A 10,142-nucleotide genomic window follows, 5' to 3' on the forward strand; every position below is an offset into this window, starting at 1 on the left:
AGCACACATGGAGGATAAAATCAGACACACTTGATCTGAGATGTTCTACATGACCTCAAAATCTACAGATTCTGTAGATCAAAATCTTCTTTTCTTTCTTAAACTCGGTGTCTAATTAAACACAAATTCACATAAATTGAAACGAAGAGACTAGTACATATCACATGAATGGATAATTGAAGGACATATAGAGGGAGGGGGATGTGCTCCTATCTCATAACAGAAAGAAGGTAACATTCCATTTGTTTGTTGCTCTTTTTAAAAATCAAAATCATCCTGATTAGGCTTTGGTGAAGTGAGCAAAGCTGTATAAAGCCTGAGTCTGTCTTCTGTTAATGAAGAAGATCGAGACAACGGTCGTCTTGGTCGAATGAAGGACAACGACGTGAGAGTCAGCCGGTGTCTATATCTCCTCCAGGCCAACTGAATAGCAACGGCAGCCCAAGTTCGCCATCCTGGAGAATAATATCTGGCGCTTCTCTTCACCTTCTCATTCACAAATGTGTAGCGGAAATGTTGAGTGACATACTTGACATCATCTGCTTCGAGGCCAAACGCTTCTGTGGTCTCGAGAGTCACTAGCGACGAGGAGGAAGGCGGTAGACGCTCCACGAAGGGTTTCCGGAGGCACCTGTTGGGAAAAAAAAATGAATGAAGAACACAAAATATTCAGGCTAGTAACACATCAAAATATACGAAAGCCTGTTTACCCAAGCTTTTGGGAAGCCAAAGGTGTTATCTCATTTTATTATAGTGATTATTGCGATGGGACCATCAATCCTAGAGTGAATTAACCTTGTGTGCACTACCATCTTAGTTTACTAGATCTGTTTTTCAAATTAATTACCCAAACACAAACAACTACTCTCCGAAATATTTTAAATAACTCGTAAACTTACCATGAGAGTAGTTCATCGCCACTGAAGTTTCCAGGGCCCAACATGCAACAACTTTTGACACCATCTCTAAGTTCTTGACTGCTTTGGAGATGACCTCTCACTATGAACAACATTCTTTGAACTGGATCACCTTCTCTTGTAATCTTTAAGAAAAAAACAGTGGTGTCTAGATCAGTTTATAGGCGTGTTAACTAATTCTACGAAATATTTTTCACCTTTCACAAGCAACATGTATTAGGAATATGAATGTATACATGACATTTAAACTTACTGTTTCTCCTTTAGTGAAAATCAAGGATTTTACGCGATCACATATGTTCTCCAGGACCAAATTATCCATATGTTGAAACAAAGGAACCTGAAAAATTATGTGCAAATAACAATTAGTTTGGGCAATACATGTATATGATTCTATCCCAGGTAAGGTCAGTCGATTGTGTAAATGACCACTCAATTTTTATTTTATTTCACCAAAGTTACAAAACTAATTTTTGTAACAAAAATAATATAACTTAGCTCAAATATCACAGGAAGTTAGAATGCTTATTCTATTCAACTTTGCCTAAAGTCAGAATTACAACAACTCAACATCAACATATCAGTTGTGTGACTTTTTATTTACTAAAACATAATTTAATAAATTCCGTAAATATTATGATAAAATCAAACGATTATTTCGTTACAAAATATGATTGATATTAAATAAAATCAAAATTGAATGATCATCGATCCCACATTTAGGCCCATTATGTTATTCAGTCCCTTCAAACTAAGAATACACCAATCAAATTCTAGAAAAAGGTACGTACTTGTACTACAAGAACTTAATACCCCGAGTTCTAATCCTCATTCCATTTTAACTTGTTTGTCCAATTTTAATTTGACATATAATTTAGCAAGTAAAACAAAATTATTAAATTTTAGGTGAAATGGTAAAACATAAACTATCTGAAATGAATAAAAATGGCTCTCCACTTTTTATAGTTTAACTCTAAAATGTCTTTGCCGTCAATACTTTGATTCAAAAATATCCTTACAGTCGATATTTTGGTCCAAAAGTTTCCCCATACTAAATGAGTGAAAAATGTGCTTTTTTTCGGAGTGTCAAAAAGACACTCCTTTCGACTCATTGAGTTAATTTGACTTGACACAAAGTTAAAGAAAGAAATAGACTTTTGAAACTTGTGGTCTAAAATAAATGATAGACATTTGTGTGGATATAAATCACTTCATTAAGAATAAAATGAGCATTTTAGATTAAATCATTACTTAATATTGAAATATGTCGTTCTTTTTTAGACTCCTCGTAAAAGAGAAAGTTAGTAATATAAACTAGAACAAGTAGTGTTTAAAAAAAAATTTGACCTAAAAAGAGAAATAAGAAAAAGTTTACCTGTCTAACCAAGTCCAAACAAAGATGATATTTGATGTCTCTTCTAAGTCCCTCAGGAAGGTTGCTTATCATCTCATATTCATCAACTCCTCTTGTTGCTGCAAATCTATGCCTTTCATAATTTCTGACCCTTTGCTTGTATCCTTGAGGCAACCTTCTTCTCCTCATCCACCATTCTACATTTCTCATTTTTAGTTGCATTGCTTGTTTCTTTGATGTTGTTGCATGCAAGAATACCTACGTACACCAACATTATTATAATTACTATTATATCACCACATATACAACACCTTTACGTTTGTTTGGTTGCTGGTTAGGAGGTGAATTGTTTACGTATGCACTTGGTATACAATTCAACACAACATGTACGATGTTTGTCCATCGTTCTATACTTCTACACAAATAAACACATGTAGTATAAGATTTGAGGCAATTTATGTATTTTCTTTTATACATGATGAAATAACTAAATCATACCTAAATCAATTCCTACATACATAACTATAATCAGCAATCAAACAATTCCAAATAACATCGCGTGCTCTCTATTATCAATGTTGACACTAACAGAGTCAACATCTACACTAAAGAGATTCAAAATATAAAAATATAAATACACGAGAAAATTGAATAGCTATATTGAAACTCATGTTTAGGAAGGTTACCTTGATATTACCAATCAACATAGTGACAAGAAGAAGACCAGTAGTGAGAACAATGATTATGAATACATCTTCCAACCAATCTGTTGTGCTCTCCAAGTTGCCAAATGTACTGCATGTAAAATTATCATATAATTAAATAAAATACAATATTCTGATTTGTTATTTTATACTAAAGTGACTAGTAACTTTTTTTTAATGGATTCAGACTTAGCTTCCAACCTACTAACTATTTATTTCGCATTGAAAATACTGATAAAAACGATGTAAAATAAAAATACATACGTACCTGAGAGTCATGAGACCCCAGAAGATGGGAAATAATATTTTCTCGAAACGATTCTCATTTGTGACAAGTTGAACAGTCCATTTATAAACTCCATAATCAAAATTGTGTTCAGAGGCCAGACATGTTGATCTTGCAATTTTGGACTCACCCCATATGACTCTACTTCTATGCTTCACCAAACTACTTGTTCCATAAAATATTTTCTCTTCACATGCCAACATTCTTAGGCTACAACCATTTGTAACTCTACACTGTTGTTTCAAACATTTTGCTGCCCTTTGGATTCCTAGCAAGTACCAACATGCTCCCACTGCCTGTATATATATATATATATATGCTCATATTTTAGAGTGTAACAACTCGGTATAACACAAAAACGTGTCTTTTAACTTAACGTTAATTAACATTTATGTCTTTCCTTTAACTTTTGATATGAACGATATTACTCACTTAAAACTTGTATAAAGTTGAACAAGTACTAAACACGTGACGTCTCATACAAATTGTCATGTAGGGAATCTGTGTGTATCTACTCATTCAACTTTATACAAACTTAAATGTCTACCCAAAATTGAAAGACATAAATATAAAACAGAACAAATGACATGTATATGTATTATGTCTAATAAAAACAAGTTTTTTCTTGTTAAAAATGACAAGTAAAAATAATATACTGAACAAATAAAGATTGAACGGAAAAGTGTGTACTTACATGGGAGGCAACAAAATAAGCAATCAAGTTAAGAGCAATTCCCCACCAAACAGTACCAAAAATGTATCCAGAGAGATTCTGCATGCGTCTTAGTAGGCAAACTGAGTGATAAATTTTGGGCAGATATTGAAACAGAAACATTATTAATAATACTGTCATTACTGTTGTTGTATATCCTTTCTCCAGTAAACCTGGAATCCCTACCCACATCACTATCTGCAACAAAATAATAATAATTCCCTCAAACTTCTAAAATCAATATTATATGATAAGATAATGATCACGTACATGTCAAAAATATAGATAGTCCTATATATTGATTAATGAGGTAATCTTTATTTTGTTATAGAGTAGTTTGGTTCGGACAAGTCATCTCGTTATTAATTATTTCAAAATAAGTTAGAGATAAGTTATTTCATCATGTATATGAAACATATAATTTATAATCTCATCACTGAGATATAAATGATCAGGACTGTCTAATATCTCCAACTAAACATATGATAAAATGGTTATGTATTTTATCTCTGAAATATTATATCTTATACCTTACACCAAGCGACTCCTTATAGTGTTGCGTTTGCACTAAATTACTATTAATTTTCTTATTGGAAAATGTACAACAACTATTTGATTGAATCGATGTGAAAAGAATAAATAGAACTTATTTCATATAAAAAAAATAAGAAAGCTTTCTAATATTTCAGTGAGTATTTGTTTCTCAAATAAGCTAATTCGATAAAAAATAAATTAAAAAAATTATATTTTATAACACAGAGTTTTTATTTACTTTACGATGAGAAAAACATTATTTCTAGTAGTATTGATCAACTAAAATCTTGCGGCTTCAAGAAACATTTTATACCTATCACGATCACAAATTCGAGTTTGGCATTCATTTTTGTCCATAAATATATATATATATATACTTTTAAAATATGAAATATAAAGTCTGAAAATCATCCTTTTATCTGTTCATTATATAGTGTTGATTCTATAATATTAAAAAAAAAATGACAAGTGTCAAAAATTTGAGAAGGCCCCCATTTTTTAGTTATAAAAAGACTAATTATAGGAGTAGGGTTTTTCAAAAGAATATTGAATACTTGTTAAATGTTTATCAATTTAAGTTAATTTATCCAAATATGTAGTAATTGGTTATTTATAAAACTAATTTAATTAGTACCTAAATTCATTTTTGAACACTTGATGTTCATAATCTAATTTTAAACATCTAACCCAAAGGGGCTATTAGTGACTCAGAAGCTATATATAAAAGAAAAGAAAAAAAATATACTTGGGAGATATTCGTGAGGTAGACTACTCATTATATTATCGTACAAATTTGTTTGAGTTCCTCTTTCTCTACTCGGAAAAAACGAGGTGGAATCAGAATTTTAAGTTTATGATTTTGTAATTTTAATCATTTTAAGTTATTGGATCCGACAAGTAATAATTTGAGGTTATAATAATATTAAAATATTTAATGAATATCTTAAACATAATATATTCTTTTACAAAAAGTTATTAAATTCGTCCGAACCGTAAAATATGTATATTCTAGCTTTGCCCCGGAACTACATAAAGTTATCACGGCGTGCATAAAAACCAACGGCCATGACATGCATGCCCTTGTCTTTTTTTACTTACAATTTCATACTAAAATACAAAACATGCATCACCATTTATCATCACAATATATATTGTTACATATACCACAAAAGAAGCATCTAGGTTTATATTTTCTTTCATTCTTTGTGTTTAGCTTATATACTTCATCTATCAACATCTAAAAACTTAACCTGTTAGATAAAATACACTCAACAAACGCACCTGAGGTAAAGGAAGGATGACAAAGAGATCCAAAAAGAAACCCTTCTTGGATTTCAAGTATCGTAAGGCCACAAAACATCGAAAACTCTGGTCTTGATGTAGTCGTGGACCTCGACTACTACTAGTAATTCGATTTTCATCCATTTTTTCATTGTAAGGACGTAATTTATGCATCTTGAATTGTATCCACATGTTCCATAAATGCATCGCATCGGTCATGCATCGAAGAACGGTGACCGTTACCGCGAACCAACCATCGATAAAAAGGCACATGCAAGTCTCGCTTATAGAGAGAGAGTAGAAAAAGAGAGGATCCACAAATAGCCCCGTGGCGCATACTAATAAAAATACTCGATTCCATTCTTGAACCCAAGGCGCTCTAGGGTCTATGACTTTCCAAGAAAAGAAGTCTGTCAATCCTCCTCCTCGACTACGACTACTACAAATGTTGTAGTCATTTGAATTATCATCTTCTTTTTCCTCCTCTTCTATGTTATCTTGCTCATCCTCGTCCTCGTCCATGTCATCATCACTTCGATCACTATAATTATTTGATAGTTCAAGTTCATGATGACTAGCCATTAATTTTATTTTGTGCTAGTTTTTTTCTTTTTATGGATTTGGGATATGGAGATAAAAAAATGAAGAGAATATATGCACTGATTTTTTTTTTTTGGAGTTAGGAAGGGATTATATAATTTGAAACAATTAATAATAACAAGAAGAGGACATAAATAATTGTAGATATGGGAAGAGCATAACCTGACAAAAATGATGGGAACTTCCATTACTGCCCTTATGTAATTACTAGGATATATACCAATATATTAGTTTTAAAAAATGTAATCAAACAAAATTGGTTCTTGAATTTTTTGAAATTACTACTAATCGTTTTATAATTAAGTAGTTTTATTTTATTTTTGCAAAAGATGAAAAAGCACTTTCTAACGATGTTTGGTTGGAAATACTATGTTCCTCTAATCAATATAAATGAATTATTAAGATATGATAAATTCCATGTTTAAAGACAATAATAAAAAGACAACTTGTCATTATTACTATTTAGTCTTTCCAAATTCTTCTTAAAAGTACAATACTCATTATTTGAGATTTAAAAATAGTTAAAAATCATATTAAATAAAACTAATTCTTAAAAAAAGAAGTTGATACATTTTTACAGTTTAAGTGATTTATTTATATATTATATTACCATCTAAGAGTAGTGATGGCTATTTGATGGGGACATTAACATGGGACCAAATAAATATTTTTTTGTAAGCTAATGTATGTAATGTACGCACGCAAGAGCTATTTAACTTTTTGGAGAAAAAAAGGCATACTTTGTGTAACTTTTGTTTGTCATTTAAATCCTTTGTAACTTTTACTTTTACTCCAAATATCTTTCAATAACTTCAACTTTTCCATTTAATGTCACTTAATTAATATTCCATTCCTAATAAAGTAACACTTTGTGTCTCACACTTATTTCTATAACGATTTGAACTTTGGACTACATCATGTATAATCTCTCTTGTTTCCCTTCCCTCCCCTTCACATATATACACACGTTATCACAAATGTAATGTTTTATACTTTTTTTATCGTCAAAACGTTATATATATCATAAAAAATGAAAAAGGTAAAATTACTATTTCTTTTCAGTACCAATAAATTATATAACATTTTTCGTTTTTTGGTCAGTCACAAAAAGAATAATACATTTCTATGTTCAATAATAGATTAACTATAAAGTGCTAATTTTATCCTTAATGAGATATTTCATGCCACATAAAGTCTATGACCTATTTTAGAGACCAAAATTTAAAAGTTTGTTTTTTAATTCAACTTTATACTCAATTCAATTATATCATATAAACTGAAACGTAAGGAACCTTTGTTATATCATGTTAAGAATATGGATGATATAAAAATTATTGAGTGTTATTATATATACTTTTAATTAAAAAAGTAAAAAAATGGGGGGTAATTTGGGAATAAGTGAAGAGAGAAAGGAGAGACAAAGAGAAGTTGAGTCGGGCAGGTTGGCAAAGGGGCAAAGGTCATATTCACGAATAAGTTTGAACAACACAGGTTCGTCGCACTTTCCCTCATTTTGTTTGTTTCTTAAGTCAATTATTATACCAAATATATAGATATGAAAAATAAGTTAACCAGAATTAAAATCGAAAGAAACAATAATATTACTGAGTGCAATTTTATTCGTTCTACTAAGATTACTCCTTTAGTAACGTATTTCTTCGAACTAGTATGATTTGAACTTGATCTCTGTGAAAAGATTTTTGAATCTTCTTGAAATGTTTGATTATCTCTTGATCTCTTTATCAATATAATCAAGAATTTATGAGATATTCGAGATACTCTTTAAAGATATATAATATCTGATCCTTTATATAGGCATATAATAATATTCTTTATATAGACATAAACTAGAGTTATGGTAAAAGTAGTTTTCAAAACTAGAATTGAATATTCCTGTAAAGTCTCATAAATTTCAATGTCTATATTAAATCTAATGGTCTGAAATGCCAGATATGTCAAATGTATAAAACGTCTGTAAATTATATGATTTAGATAGGAAAAATTACGCGGATAAACAAATAAGTACTAGTTAATTAGCTAACACAACTGTAGTTTGAATTAACTACCACTTGCAGCCTTTCAGCTATAATTATGTGCGTCTCTCTCCTCTCTTATACATGTATACAATTCGCATCTCTCCACTGTCTGCCCTCCCTCGCTTGTTTCTCTCCTTCTTTTCCCAATATCGCTCGTCTCTCTCCTCCCTTCTCCCAATCTCGCTCGCTAAATATATAAATATATATGTATACCAGCTACATATATACAATAATCTGATACCTCTCTCAATTATATGCCCTCTTTCGCTCGCCTCTCTTACCAGTAAACAAATAAATTTAAAAAAATAAAACACCTTATATCATAAATAGAATCACTTACTTAAACCAAAAATAAAAAAGAATAGAATCACTTACTAAGGAAACATAATTTACGTATAGAGCCGTCATGAACTTTAACACATCAGCTCAATGTTCCCATATTTCTTATCCTTCATTCTTGTATGAAATATATAAAAATATTGTCTATTTAAATTTTTTTAATTGATTAAATAAAAATAAATATTTAATTGTATCAAATAATCACGAGTTTAATGTACTATATTTGTCTACTTCCATTTGTTTGTTTCACCTCGCAAATATCAAGAATTTAATTAAAAGCTCCTTTTGTTTCTCAAAATGAATTCTCATGTGACATAAAGTTTGAGATGAGTTGCTGTAGGTCCTAAAGAAACTCAACATAAAATAAAATTATACACGTGATTTTGAAAACTCATTTTGTGACTTTTACCTATGGTCCAAAGCAATTAGTACTTTTTTTATCTCTTCTTATAAGCTCATGTCTTTTTGTTTTTTCGGTAATCTGAAGTCATAATCTTAGGATTTAAAGCAAAAAGGCTTATCATGGAGCAATTTTTCCTGGTCACCGTTTTTGAACTTGTTTTGACATTTAACCCTTTGCGGCATCGGGGTGATTCAATGGTTTAAGCTTAAAATTTTCATGTTGGAGGTGTCAAGTTTGAAATTCCTTGCTAGCGAAAGTAACGGGTTTCTTCTGAGTCGAGCTTGTCTCACTAGACTTACTTAGTACGGATTACCTTTCCTGTGTGGTTTGTGGGCTATTGCATGGAAGTGAAATTTTACAAGTGTGCACCAAAAGGATAGCGACTATGAATTTTCCTTGTCATAAAAAAAAAGTTATTTAGGTAGAGTGAATTTAAAAGCTAAGATAACAAATAAATTCATTTTTACCCTATTCAAGCAACATAACTTTTTGATAGAAACCCTGTCATTATACGATGAGTAAGGTGCGGAGCTATACTTTAAAGACAGACATGCTATATTCCAACCTCCCTGCTGCTTTGTATAGTCTCATTAGAAGGCAGTACATATTCTAGGAAATCAATTGAACCCTATTTTAACTTAATTCTGCCCCCGGTCCAAACATATATATACCATGCAAGTTTTTTTTGTTTTTTTTTATGTTCGATATTTATTTTGAAATTCGATTAAATTTAAATTTGCTGAAGAAAATTTTTACATTGAGACTCGAGATAAAACACTCTCTAACAAATATATAGTAGTACTTCAATCCTGGTATTTTTCTCCAAGGTTTCTTCTACCTAACACAGTCTAACTAAACAAGGGAGATATAGATGGACCTGTTTCAATGTATTTAACTAAATATGGGCGTATCTAGGGTTGAGAGTGGTCATCTAAACTCCCTTAATAACAACATACATTATATATATATATATATA

At 30.7% G+C, this 10,142-nt stretch overlaps 1 protein-coding gene across 1 annotated transcript; it reads right to left on the reverse strand.

Moving 5' to 3' along the window:
• Window positions 1-10: 10 nt before the first annotated feature.
• On the reverse strand, window positions 11-6,466 carry LOC107007151 (cyclic nucleotide-gated ion channel 4-like). The gene is made up of 8 exons (XM_015205639.2): window positions 5,789-6,466; window positions 3,956-4,171; window positions 3,244-3,557; window positions 2,958-3,066; window positions 2,293-2,529; window positions 1,171-1,257; window positions 900-1,042; window positions 11-631 (listed from the first exon to the last, which is right to left on the reverse strand). The coding sequence occupies exons 1-8, from the start codon at window positions 6,368-6,370 to the stop codon at window positions 259-261; spliced, it is 2,061 nt and encodes a 686-aa protein (XP_015061125.1). The 5' UTR covers window positions 6,371-6,466; the 3' UTR covers window positions 11-258.
• Between the last annotated feature and the right edge of the window lie 3,676 nt (window positions 6,467-10,142).

Source organism: Solanum pennellii, chromosome 12, assembly GCF_001406875.1.
Source record: "Solanum pennellii chromosome 12, SPENNV200".
Lineage (NCBI taxonomy): Eukaryota > Viridiplantae > Streptophyta > Magnoliopsida > Solanales > Solanaceae > Solanum > Solanum pennellii.

Coding starts and splice junctions, on each gene's coding strand:
- LOC107007151 (XM_015205639.2), bottom strand. CDS start 6,370: ATGGCTAGTCATCATGAACTTGAACTATCAAATAATTATAGTGATCGA. Junction 4,172..5,788: donor TCATCCTTCCTTTACCTCAG/GTGCGTTTGTTG, acceptor ATTTTGTTGCAG/ATAGTGATGTGGGTAGGGAT. Junction 3,067..3,243: donor TGGGGTCTCATGACTCTCAG/GTACGTATGTAT, acceptor TTTTACATGCAG/TACATTTGGCAACTTGGAGA.